At 53.4% G+C, this 13,155-nt stretch overlaps 3 protein-coding genes across 3 annotated transcripts; all 3 read right to left on the minus strand.

The window, feature by feature from the left end:
• Positions 1 to 716: 716 nt before the first annotated feature.
• Positions 717 to 1,040, minus strand: AYL99_11994 (hypothetical protein; the record flags this gene model as incomplete). Its single annotated transcript, XM_018843498.1, has 1 exon — positions 717 to 1,040. One exon carries the CDS (start codon positions 1,038 to 1,040, stop codon positions 717 to 719), a length of 324 nt encoding a protein of 107 aa, XP_018687175.1.
• Positions 1,041 to 9,946: 8,906 nt separating this feature from the next.
• Positions 9,947 to 10,291, minus strand: AYL99_11995 (hypothetical protein; the record flags this gene model as incomplete). Its single annotated transcript, XM_018843499.1, has 1 exon — positions 9,947 to 10,291. The coding sequence occupies one exon, from the start codon at positions 10,289 to 10,291 to the stop codon at positions 9,947 to 9,949; it is 345 nt and encodes a 114-aa protein (XP_018687176.1).
• Positions 10,292 to 11,236: 945 nt separating this feature from the next.
• Positions 11,237 to 12,055, minus strand: AYL99_11996 (hypothetical protein; the record flags this gene model as incomplete). Its single annotated transcript, XM_018843500.1, has 2 exons — positions 11,237 to 11,932; positions 11,987 to 12,055. The coding sequence occupies 2 exons, from the start codon at positions 12,053 to 12,055 to the stop codon at positions 11,237 to 11,239; spliced, it is 765 nt and encodes a 254-aa protein (XP_018687177.1).
• Between the last annotated feature and the right edge of the window lie 1,100 nt (positions 12,056 to 13,155).

Raw genomic sequence — 13,155 nt, forward strand, 5'->3', positions numbered from 1 at the left:
GCCAAGTGTTGATAGTAACGGAGGAAGCGGACTCAGGCCGAGTGGAGAGCCAAGTCGGAAGAGCAGTACGTCGCGCCGTTGATGAGAGGAAGGGATAAAGTCCAAGAAACTATAGTGGAACAATACATCTTCGAACAAGACCAAGCTGGAATCGTCCGCCAGCTGACTTAGACTCCATCTTGAAAAATAGCATCACCAAAGGCAAGGTAGGACTAGCCTCCACGGGCGGACCACACAAGACTAAGCGCGTGTATACGCAGTCTCGCCCTGCCAGGATGGTCCTCTGCGTCAATGGACTTGATATGGCTAGACATGGCGAGTTCACTAGTAGGATTGTCTCCAGAAATGCATACCTTGGGGCGAGGAGGGCGTCTTTGAAAGAGTTCGAGCATTAGCGTAGGATACTTTGAAAGTAGTCTCTCAGCTTCCAGTAGCTTTGGTAAGTAGTATAAGGTCGGGTGTATGAATACTATCGCTTTCCTCTCGTTCAGCTTCGCAAAAACTACTACGAGATGGGTATCACCAAAATAATATCCTTATGACGACGGATTTCGTCATCGCGTTCTTCAAAACCTAGATCTCACTTTGTGTCCTGACAATCACTTCTCGGTACTTCTCCAAGCAGCACTACGCTAGGCTCGAACGGATAACCCAACTGGCACCCACTGAGGCACTGGACTATCGTTCCTGCGGCCAGCCTTCCATACTTACGGCGTCTACCAGAAACCGATAGGCTCCCGCTTGAGGAGATTACCGCCGAATTTGGGGACGAGGTTGCCGTTGACCTTACATCTTGACGAAGAGCGCCGGTGTGCTCTTGACGACCGCCCGTCGCTACCACCGATTGAATGGCTCAGTGAGGTCGGCAACGACCTTTTAGAGCCGAAAACTCGGTCAAACCGTGTCAGCCAGACGGCGGCGTTGAGGTCGGTGCGCACGTCCGCCGGAGCCATCTCGATCACACTGACGTTGGTCCCGTTAAGGCGTCCGAGTTGGATGTCGGTGTGACTCGTGAACGTCCGTAACAGGATTCCCCTCATCGATATATCCTAGGATAATGCAGTTGGTTAAAGAGGATGTTCTCAGGTGTCTTCGGGGAGAGCATGGTTAGGCGCTGGAAGAATGAGACGGGACGCAGAAAGTCGACAATGGGACTCGAGGCACGTACCACGTTTTGTCTCAGGCATCTGTCGCCGGTACAGCTGTTCGTCCTCGGCATCGTCACGTCAAAGGAGCTTCAAAGTATTCTCCACCGTGCTCAACCACGAACGACCACGAAAACGACTCGTGGGATCCACTCATCATGACAGCACACATATTGCCAGTAAGCACGCCTGCTGAATGCACATTTGAACACGGTTCCTGCGTTTTCTCGTGCTTTTGTTGGTTTTTATTGTTCAAGTCGATCTTGTCAAAGCCATCCACGGGCGACACCCCCAGCCAATCCGACAGACAAATGCCGGCCGGGACCTCTGCCTTCTCGATGTTCGTGAAGCGCTCCACCGCGGAGGAGGAACTTAGACACGCAACATAGAAAGACCTTAGGAGGTGGCGCCGGAGAAGGAATGAGAGAGAGAGAAGGGGTCGACCGAAAAATTTATTTGAGATGGCGTTCTGTCAATATGCTGTGGGATGGGCAATTGGCGGCGTAATAGTGACAAAGCTCCTTCTGCTTGTTTTTCTTCTTCTTCTTCTTCATCTTCTTCTTCTTCTTCTTCTTTGCTCTTAGTGTGACGGTAAGGAACATGTGGAATGGAGAACGCTATAAAGATGTGATTTCCTATTGTACGAGAGACTAAACTGGGGAGGAAAAGAAGAAAGGATGATGAAGAAGAAGGGCCGCAGGTGAGGTGGTTCTGTAAACACTTGTGCGAAGACCGTGTCTGCCAAGCCACACCTGCCGCAGCAACCAATCAGACAGCCTGTCAGAGAGCTTTGGGGTGGGATCGTTAGACGAAGAGTCAGAGGGTTGAACACGTATCTGGATTGTATAAAGCTGTCCTTGAGACATCGACTTCTCGCACTGTTGAGGGCTTCTCCAGCAGTGCGAGAATAGAGGTCCTATTTATCTCTTTCTGTGTGTGCCTTCGTGGGGGCTATTCGCCCCATAGGGTGTTGTCGGCCGGGGAGCCCGGGTGACACTTTCATCGCACTGGCCTTATCAAGGCACCCACCAGGAACCATCGTGTTCCTCTCGTGGCCGATGAGGTAGGGCGGGATCCCGTTCTCGACCAGTATAGACCTTCCACCCAGCGGCTTGTTCCTAGAAAGCTCTCGTACGAGTCGTTTGAAATTCTGCATGCCATCTTTGGCCTTCAATTCCTCTGGTGGCCGCTAGGCTCGTCATCGAAATGGAGGTCTCGACCATCAGCCAGCACATTAATTTCATGGGAGACGGTGCTGGAAAAGTGCCTCTTGAAGCCATTGCAGAAGGATTGCGACGGAGTAGCCCGCCGCAGCAGGGCGAGGGACATGACAGGCGCCGTCACCGCTGCTGAGCTTACCTGGTGTTCACAAAGCGTATATTTCCAAGCACCAGGTGCGACATTGGACGCAGGCTAAGTGGACCTTAGATCGCGGACTGTTGTCCGAGGCTTAACAAAGGGATTCTGGGAAAAGCTGGAGCTGGACGAGCTGGTGCTTGGAGGATGGAGTCTAACAGCGCAGTGCAGGTGGGAGAAGGCCGGTGGCTCGGCTGTTGGCCGTGGGCACGTACTAACCGATATCCGGCTTCGGCATCGCAGTTGGGCAACTTTCGGATCGGATGAGAACAGAGTTTATGTTTGTGGGGGTGGATTGAAAGAAAAGCACACTGTCTTCTGCTTCGCAGCTCAACGAGCCTGAATGTCTCGATGGATGGCGCTGTTCACACAGCAGCTGCCAAATATGGGCGTTGGATCCAGCCAGCGATCCGAGTCCTGTCACAGGATTGTTACCTAGATAACCAACGGTCAACTGATCCTTAAAAAGTCGATTTATTAGCTCGGTGAGACTTTCAAATGAGTGGTCAAAGACATCGTTGAATTTGCCGAGCGCTTCAAGAGACGCTCAGGAAGCGGCTTTCCAACACCTAAGATTCGCTGTCAGTGACTCGGCCCTTGGTACAGTCTCAGCTGACCGGACAAAACTCGGCAGACTCATAGAAGCCAGGGCCGAATGACGCCAGTGCCACGGTCAACTGCTCACGCGATTCCTCCTCCCCTGCAGACATCATCTCCGACCAGCGTGGTTAACTGGCCCCATGCCACGGCCAATTCAACGGCCAACTGAGAGACCCCAGAGCGCATTCATGCACACCGTTCGCCTGCGTACTAATCCGATGGCTCAGGCACCACAGAGACATCGACAGCTTCCGATCCTCACAGAAAATACTAGGCCGGAAGAGGTGGAAGATATACCACAGAGTCCTCCGCCGTCGAGATCGACTGGGCCAACACAACGACGGCTGCGGAAGCCAGATCGGCCACGGCCGCGCCGCAGTCCTTCGCCTGAGGATTCTCCTGAGTTGGTGCAAGATCTGCCGCCATCAACGCGCCTCCTGCCATTGGCAGTGGCAGAGGCAGAGGCAGTGGTAGTGGTAGAGGCGAGCGAGTCCGCAAACAGACTGCGAGGTCGGTAGAATCGAAGCAACAGGGCTTCTGAACTCAGTTGAATATACGCACCAAGGCTAGCGATACAAACCAGGCGGCGGCGAGGTCAAGGATAACGCCAGGAAATCGATCTATGTCATGAAGAATTGAGTCCCATAGAAATTTGGTGTGTATAGATTCTGCCGAGGATTGCGCGAAAATGAGAAAGATATCCAGGTTATCACAACTGGAACTGTGGCGTCACATGACTGTCCGGCGCCGCAAATCACGCAACCTGATTGGCTGATTTGTGGATTGATTCCATGGGAGCGCGGCGTACAAGAACTTCAACCCTGTCCAAATGCTTCATTTCAGGATATTGGCCGGGGTGCACTGCACGTTCCTGCATGTGTCGATTCATAGGGTCGGCAGCAGCCACGACGCACTTCGAACTATTGGGGAGACCACGGTCACAAGGGAGGCAAAGGCTTTCATAGTCCAGCTTGGTAGTCGGACGGGCTTAGACATTTTCTGACCGACAGAAACAAGAATAAGGCACGGGAGAAAGAAAGAAAAAAGAAAGGGCCGTGGTCCGAGGGAGGAGAGATGGAATGCAGAAATACAAGATCGCTACATTCTTACAAGACTGTTGCTAGAATGCTCCAAGACTGCTATAAGCATGTAGGATTGTTGGAGGAATGTAGGTTTCCCAGCCCGCACACCTCATGACATCACTCCCCTCACGTTTCCGAAATAGGGTCGTGTGCTCCCGGATCGGGTAGCTGTGCCAAGTTGATATACCGACAGCGGAACGCTAGTCTCTCCCAGTTTGTACACCCATGACATCACTTCTTACCTTTCCGAAATAGGGTCGTGTGCTCCCGGATCGGGCATCTCTGCCAAGTTGATGTACCGACAGCGGAACGCTGATCTTCTCCCAGTTTGCGCACTCCACCCTCTGCCGGCATTCGCCCTTCTGATGTGCCCGGCCACTAGAAGGCGGCAGACTTACCTGGCGTTTCCTACTTGGTCGGGGATTGCTACTGCTTGAAAGTAACAGTGTTTCGTTAACAACGTATGGAATGTACCTAAAGTGCCCGGTAACCTCCCCTCATGCGTGCCACTTGAATATCACACACAAATTTGCACACAGAACCCTCTCAAGCCGTCTGGGTGGCTCGTGTGTGCCGATAATCCGCAGTCGAGTCCTTAGGTGCTGAGGTGAGGGCTTTCCTAAGCCAAAATTCGCCGGGGGCTCACCCCATCAAAGTATTCTAGGTACCTTTTCTGCCTGCATCTCGCTCGATTCGGAGAATAATCCTATGAATTTGGGAGCAATCGACAGCCCCGGACGTGGCGAATAACATAGTGTTGTTTACACTTCCAGCGCATACGGGGATGAAAAGTTATGCGGCGGAAATGTACCCGGCTGCGCTCTCTTCGCCACGGCCTAATTACGGTCGATCGGGACAGCGTCCAAATTTTGCAATGTGATTACTCAATAGGGATGTCCATAAACCAGCAACTGGATTTTTCGTACCAGAAGAGACTGATTTGGGACCAGTGTACGAAGCACAGCCTGCCGTTGCTATACCTCGCCGTTATCACATTATCGCCGCTTCATGAAACTCACTTTTCCTGACCTTCTGCCGTAACCTCTCGTCGCTACTCTTCCGATCTCGGCGTCGCCGATTTTGCATATCTACTCCGAGAATGCAAGATTGCTATGGGAGTGCAGGAATGCAGCCAGGAATGCAGGAATGCAAGAGCCCTCCGGGAGATGTAGGGGTCTTGCAGGAATGTAGTATTGCGAGATTGCGAGTATGCAGGACTACGAGAATGAGGAATACAGGATTGTTTTGGGAACTCCAGGCTGTTACCAGGAGTGCCTCCAGGAACGAGGGACTACAGGAATGCAACACTGTTGCAGGAATGCAAGAATGCTTTAGGAATGTTCCAGGAACCCAGGAATGCAAGACTATTCCTTCCCAGGCTCCTCCCTCCCTCCTCGTCGGCTCGCTCCTCTCACGGAATCAATGAAGATCTGGCTTCCCATTTCGTATCTGTTTCCTCTCTCAGTCAATCAAGCATCTTCAAATAGGAAGGGAGTGAGTGAGTGGTGCTTGCTGCTATCTCGGGCTCAAGGAAAGACTGTCAAGTCTTTCATGGTGTTAACAATGTAGTGAACACGCCGTGGACCTGATTTTGCGAGATCCCAGGGTCGGTTCGGGGACACAAAATAGCAAAAAAGCAAAAGACCCGTTTAACGACGAGCCACTATTCATGGCTGAAGCAATTTGAGCGCGCTGCGAGTACAATCTGGCAACAATCCGCAATCCGCTGCATTCCCGTAAAGTATTCTACCATTCCGAGCAGTCCCGAAGAATTCCCGGAGAATTCCCGGAGCATTCCTGGAACAATCCCACATTCGTCGAACAAACGTGCATTCCTGTATTCATACAACAGCCCTGCATTCCCGGAGGAATCTTGCGGGAACGCAAAATGTTCATCAATTCCTCGGGAAATCTTCCATCCCCGGAGGCATCCTGCACTCATGCACCCTTGCAACAATCTTCCATTGCTGGATCAATGCATTCCCACAAGAGTCCTGCACTCTTACAGCAGTCCAGGGGTAATCTTACATTCCTGCATTCTTGCATTCCACCGCCACCACACACACCAGATACATATATGCTGGGGTGTCAGAGCGTAAGGATATCAGGGGAAGGAATAGAATATGATATCCATCAACTACATTATCACATCAACAATCAATCCTTCTCATCCATCCACTACCTGCCGTGCCTCGCCAGGCTGTTTACACGCACGTCGACCCGACCCGACCCGAGCTGAGATGAGCTCACCTTCTCCTCCTCCTTGTCCTGCTCCTTCGCCTGAGCGTGAGCGTGCCCGTGTCCGTACTCATGGACCCCAAACACCTCCAGCCGCCTCCAAAAATCACCTTTCCATCCCTTCCTTTCAGTGAGCTGACCATATACCGTGTAGATATGAAGTATTCTATTCCACAGACTGTTCGATGTTGAGTGTGACGGGGTCTGTGCTGCGTACTTTGACATTCCGGCTGCTCCGGGCTAGCCGGTCAGTGAGAAATTCGTTTGCATTCCTGGCTGCATTCCTGCATTCTTAAATTGTTTCATCGCTCCATTTTTCCGGCAGTCCTGGAGCATTGCTTCAAAGTCCTGAAATCCTGGTAACAGTGTTGCATTCCTCCAAAATTTCTGCAGCATTCCATCCTTCCTGAAATCAGAGTAATCTTGCAGCCTGGAACGATTTTGCGTTCCTGCATTCCTGCAACAGTGTTGCATGCCTAGATGAATCTTGCATTCTTGCATCCCAGCCGTTCTCGTAAGCGCGTTCCCCCTCCGTTCTGCGCGTTTCGGCTGCTAATCGTGTGCATAGCGGACAATCTTCGTGCGGCCTCTGCTGCTGTCTCTTTTGCAATGAGCAATTCTGGCACAACCACTGCTGAAATTCTCCCCCGTGTCAGGGACGTTCCAGCTACGCCCCGCAAGGGCAAGACCTCCGCTTCGTCTGTTGGTGTTGGCGCCCCGGCGTCGACTTCTGAGTCGACGACCTAAATGCTTGTTCATGTTCCGCACCGTCGCCGAAGTCCAGACTCAACGTGTACGTATTCGAAATGTGTACGCAACGCACTCCTAATTTTTGCAGGGCAACATCTCTCTTCCTGATTGGCCCGGCGCTGTTCAGGTGCCTCCCATCAACCCGCGCCGGCACTGGCCCAATGGGGACCCTGATGTTATGTCTGAGGACGACAACGAGAATGAATGATAAGGCGTTCCGTGTGCGTCGTAGGTGCGTTGTAGGTGTGTCCTGCCTGCGCTTCATGCGCGCCTGCGGAAGGTGTGGTGGTGGCTTTGTTTTGCCTGTCTGGCTCGCGTGTGCGTGCGTTTTACCTGCGGCTTGATTGCGCTGCTGCTTTGCCGCCAAATTCATTGTCTTGACTTCTTGCACTCTTCCATTGCTTTCGGTGCATCCGCGCTGTGCTCTGCTGGCTCCCATGTATCGCCCTCCTCGCCGTAGTCCTTCCATGGAAACGATCCCATATTTTTGGAACAATCTTGCATTCCAGATGACAGCCCTGCATTCCTGGCTGCATCCCTTCATTCCTGGCAACAGTCTCGCATTGCCGGAGCGGTCCTGCATTCCTACGTCCTTGCCCCATTCCTGAAGCAGTCCAGCATTGATCGTTGCATTCCTGGAGTAATCTTGCATTCCTGCAATCCGGAAGCTTTCTTGAGGAATCCTCCATGCCTGGGACAATCCTGAATTCCCGCACTCCTGCATTCTTGGTAACAGTCTTGCATTCCTGCCAACATTTCTACATCCCTGCAACAGTCATGCATTCATGCACCTTCTGCATCCTTGCATTCGTGATAACAGTCTTGCATTCCTGCATTCCTTCAACGATCCCACATTCCTGGAGCAGTCTTGCCTTCTTGGGCAACCCTGCATTCCTGCATTCCTGGCAACATCCCTGCAGGAATCTTACATTTCTGTATTCTTACAATGGTGAATTCCTGCAACATTCCTGCAACCTGCAATCTTACATTCACGCAGATTGACTGCTAGCAGGACGCTGCTCTCAGCCCAACCAGCGTATACGCGACAAACCGTCGCCATCGACGAAGTAGACATCCATCTCCTTCTTCGGGTCGCGCTTGTCCCCAAATATCACCGCGCGATCCGACGTAGGAGAGCCCCAGATCTGAATGTTGTGTGTCTCAAAGAGCGCAAGGTGCGGTTTGGCTGCGGAGGGAGGGATGGCTCGCGCGACACGTTGGAGAGGTGTGCTCAGAAAGCTCCAGGCTTGTAGAAACGTGGTCTTTCTCGGGTTTTGGCACTTGGGACGATGTATAGAAGGAGGCTCAATCAGGATAGCAGAGAATGGGGTCGAGTATTCTTCCTCCTGTGCCTCGATCGTCGGCTTCCTTCCTCGTCCGTCCGTTTTGCGCCCTCGATCAGCTCTCTTTCAACGCTTTCCTACTTGTCGGATGCAAAAAGAAGTTGATTCGAAGCCTGGTGGGATCCCAGTGTAGGGGTCAATGCTGACTTGAGAATAGTCGCCGATAAGCACTGGGGTTCGATGACGAACTCAAGAACAAGGCCGCAGCAGAGCCTCGTGATGTGATATAAGAGAGAGCTTCCAAGTTTTCGAGCACGCCGTACCTTGAATCCTGAGAAATCACCTCGAAACCGTCGCGTTCGCGCTCACCTCCTCGACCGAAATGCCTGACGAACACGATGTCAACGAGGAGCACAAAGGGATCCATGAAGATGGTTGTGAGGAAGAAGATGTCAGAGCTGCCCACTGGCTACCACCCCATTCTGCGCTCACCTAACCTTGTGGTCACATATCGACATGAGGAGGTCGAGTTATTAGCGTGACCGAGAGAGGAAGACAAAGGATTTCGATCAAATCTCTTCTGGCTCTAGCCACCACCTGCGATGTGAGGATGTTGTATTCGAGTGTGATAGAGGTGAGTGACCACCTGCTTTGACTCCAAAGACCCGGAGCACCAACGGTCGATGGAATCGAGGAAGACGGCCCGGAAATTGGTCGTTCGGGACTTTTGCGTGATCACCTCGCGGCTGCACAATGGTCATATCCATGGCCGCGTGCACCAACAAGGCGGGTCTCCTTGTTGCGGTCTTCTTCCTAGGCATCCTCAAGCCGAGTCCGACGTCGTGCCTGCGTGCGTAAGATGTCCAGTGATCCACTTCACAGGGGTCGATGCATTCAGTATCGCTGCCGGCTCTCGTCTCCATGCAGCATCCTCAGCCGTCTGAGCATCAGCCACGGTTTTTCCTTGGCCTGGGCTCTCAAACCACCCTCTCTCCCTCTTTCAAGGAGGCCTTCTCGTTCCCCTCCAGTCCAGTCTTGGACACAACACCGACACACCGCAAGGCAATAAGCAATACGGGTACATAAGTCGAATGTCGAAACAGCTGATGATGGTTACTGTGAACAAAACTTGTGCAGTGGGCAGGCGATGATGGTCGAGGAATGACTCGCGACGGGATATTGCCTGAGAACACTCAAGGGTCACAGCAGTGTGATCATGTCGTGGACCCTCGTCCGGAGGTGTACGAGGGTGACGCTCGCCACGCCGGTGCCGGAGTGCGAGGGCAGCAACTTGACCGAGCACCCGAACGTCATCAGGTCTAGGCTCTCGAACACATCCACGTTCTGGGACGTGCCGTGAAGCCCTTGCAAGAAGCTGCCAATGAACACGCATCTGCAGGTGTAGTCCGGTGCGTGGTCGGGTGGATGTCCTGGCTCGCAAACACGGACTCGACGAGTACCCGGACACCAACACGAATATGTCGAGCTCCAGCTACATTTTCGTGACTGTTGTCCCCGCTCTCGAACACGTCTCCGTAGTCTCGTCCGCGGTCTCAGTCACACTGTGGGTGCTGCTGACGGGGTTGAGCTCGACTGCGTTCGTGGGTGTGCTCGCGTTCGTCGGTTTCGACTGTGCGTGTGCGAAATCATCGCCTCGTTTATCCTGGTGGTCGTCTAGACTGGTCCGTACACCTGCTGCTTCATGGTCGAGCCGTCGTCCCTGCGCAACGACGGGCACAGGCGCCGCGAAGTAGTGGACCGAGCAGAGGAGCACCAGAGCAGAGAGGAGGACCAAGTACCCAAGACGAGCCTTCTGATGTGCACGTTGGGTATTCATGAGTCTCACAATAGAGAGAGTAGAAAGAGCATGCCCTTGGGCCCGTTGGATCGGGGTGTAGAATCTGGGAAGATTGTATGCAGCAAAGAAAGACGTCTGGTGAATGTCACGTGTAAGGTCTGGCAGAATCCCACACACATATATATTATAGACCCAGAAATTCCTCCAACAATTCCCAGGTCTATCCCGGGTTCCAGCCTCTGATGGCCACACCGAGTGTGCAGACGGAGCTAGCTGGGGCGTGAGGGTGTGGCCACCAGATCTGGGACAGCTTCTCTTGAGAGTTACGAGATTACCTGAAGGTAACTGCTCTGACACTGATGGCACTACCTTCTGCAGGTAGCCCAGTTGTTCCGCGCCTTTCACGGCCTCCCTAAGCGTGGGAGCGACCGAGGCCGGAGAGAACCTGACGAAACGACGGGAAAAAACTCCTTCCACAGCTGGGAGTTTTACCTCGATCCAACCTCAACTCCCACCGGGGAGTTGGGCTTGGGTTAGAGTTTTTGTATGTTGCGGAGAGAGGTAACTCTTTTTTTTCTTTTGCACAAAAAGTAATTTATGGGGTGTTTTCGAACACAAGGCTGAGGTTTTCAAACGCAAGGCTGAGCGCCAAGGCAGATAGATTCACTACCATGGATGGAAAATAAATTGAATTGCGCTATCACTTGGCGTTCTGGCGCGCGAATGAGATGCGTCCCTGGGAACAACGCAATCGTTTGATCACCACAACATTTGAGGGTTTGCTGCAGGGCCACGGGGGCATGGTCTCGTCCTCGTAGATCCCCCTGTCCCATTCCACAACCTCGGGCAGGGCCTCGATCAGGCCCCTGGCCTTCTCTATCTCCGTCATCATCTTCTTGCACTACCCCTTGAATATCTCCAGGAACTTGTCGACATCATTGATCGCACTCCCGTCCGGATGCCTCAACTCGCTCAAGCAGTTGATCACGTTAACCTGCCTCTTGGTGAGTTCCATCTGTCCGATTGCATCTGCTGGACCTGCTCCCTGAAGCTCTCGTCGATGATCACCTGGTGGGACACGCTCCTGCCCATGAGGTCGAGCGACTGCCCGAGCTGACTTCTGCCTTCGAGCCCGAAGGGGCCCTCGTACTTCCTAGTGTTCGTACCCGTATTCGTCGTCGCGTCACCGGTCGTCGTCTGCTGACCGGTCTCGTCCTGCTCGATGTGCATGAACGGGCTCAGTGCCGTGGTCGTCTGCGTCGTGTTCTGCGCGGACACCGTCTCGGCGTGGTAGCTGCTCATGGTCTCGGCCGTGTAGTCCTCTCTCTCGTCCAGCTGCATCACCCCCGTACTCTCGATCATCTTCGTGAGCTCGTCGTCGGACATGTTGACGGGGATCTGCCTGACGCTCTTGGCGAACGTCCCCAGTAGCTGTTCCGGTACGTGGTCAACTAGTAGTGATGTGATGTTCATGATCTCGTCCATCTTCAGCAACGACCGCAGAGTCGTGTCGGGGTACTTGTACCAGTCGAACTTCTCGTTCTGCTCTCGCAGCACCTCCGCGCCCACCAACACGTCGATGTAGTGCTCCGTCGCCGTGACCGTACTCGGGATCGGACACTCGACCATCTGCTTGTTGATGTTCATGCGGGAGATCATCGCCTGGTTGACCGTGCTGCACTAGCGCATGTTCGACCGCAAGTTCACGTACGAGCTCATTGCCTTGTTGATCACCTTGTCTGCGGCCTCGCCCATGCAGGTGACCGTGATCTTGTCACCCTGCTCGGTGTGTATGATGACCATGTTCGCCAAACACTCCGAGCACATCGACATGCATTTGGGGGCTTGGCGGCGTTGGACACGGTCATAGGCGATGCGTTGACGAAGTCGATCCACCAGCAGTACGAGCACCTCAACATCATCGCGAATCTGGGCATGTACTTGTCCCTGGTCAGGTACCCGGACATGTCGTCATTCGGATGCTGGTTGGCGTACTCGGCCTAGATCATGATGGCAAACAGGGACATGGCCTGAGTCAGCACCTGGACCGAGGGCGTCACCCCCTCGCACAAGATAGGCGAGTACGCGAGCGCGGTCGCGAATGGGGGCAGTATGCCGCTGCCGTCCGGGCTGATTCCCACGCAGATGCTGCTGATGCAGTCGAGTCCGCCACCATCATCAAGCCCCGGGCCACGTTGGTGTATTCGGTCCTCTCGGAGAGCAGATGCATGGTCGCGCCGATGCTCTGGACTTGATCGTGGACTGCACCGTATTCGGCCTCGTGGTGTCCATCATGACCGCTAACACCTCCCTGGCCGCATGGCTGCTCATGGTCGCCTGCGTGAACGTGGTCGTGGTCCCGTTTTGAAACTCGTTCGTGACCCCGTTCTGCTCATCGTGTAGCAACTTGCAGTGGCTGTGGCGTCGTCACCCCTGGAAGGCGCCAGAAGGCAACCACAGATGACTCCAGGGTCTGGCCTGACAACGGACTGCATTGGTCCGGAACGTACTGTTTGCGTGTAAGGCTGTTTTGCAGTCCCAAGATGCGGCCAGAGAATATTGTTGTTGGTTCCGTCCTCCTGGCGATAAATATAACCGGCTCCCAGATATGACTGAGGCGGATGCTCCAAGTCTATCCACACCTAGTTTAGGAACGCATTGGTAAGAGTAGCAGTGGTTCTGCTAGAGATAGGAAGGTCGGCTACCAGTTGGATGATTCGTTCTATAGGATACGTCTCGTCGTCGATAGGCTCGCGATCAATTTGCTGCAGGACGTCATCTTTGATAGTCCTGAGATTTTTTAAACATGAAAGCCTCCAGCACATTCAAGGTATGATCCGATCTTGTCATCTCACTTGTCGATCGGGGGCTGCTGGATTCGCTCGTACGGAGTCGTTCTTGGA

The sequence above is a fragment of the Fonsecaea erecta genome (assembly GCF_001651985.1).
Source record: "Fonsecaea erecta strain CBS 125763 chromosome Unknown Scaff21, whole genome shotgun sequence".
Classification (NCBI taxonomy): Eukaryota; Fungi; Ascomycota; class Eurotiomycetes; order Chaetothyriales; family Herpotrichiellaceae; genus Fonsecaea; species Fonsecaea erecta.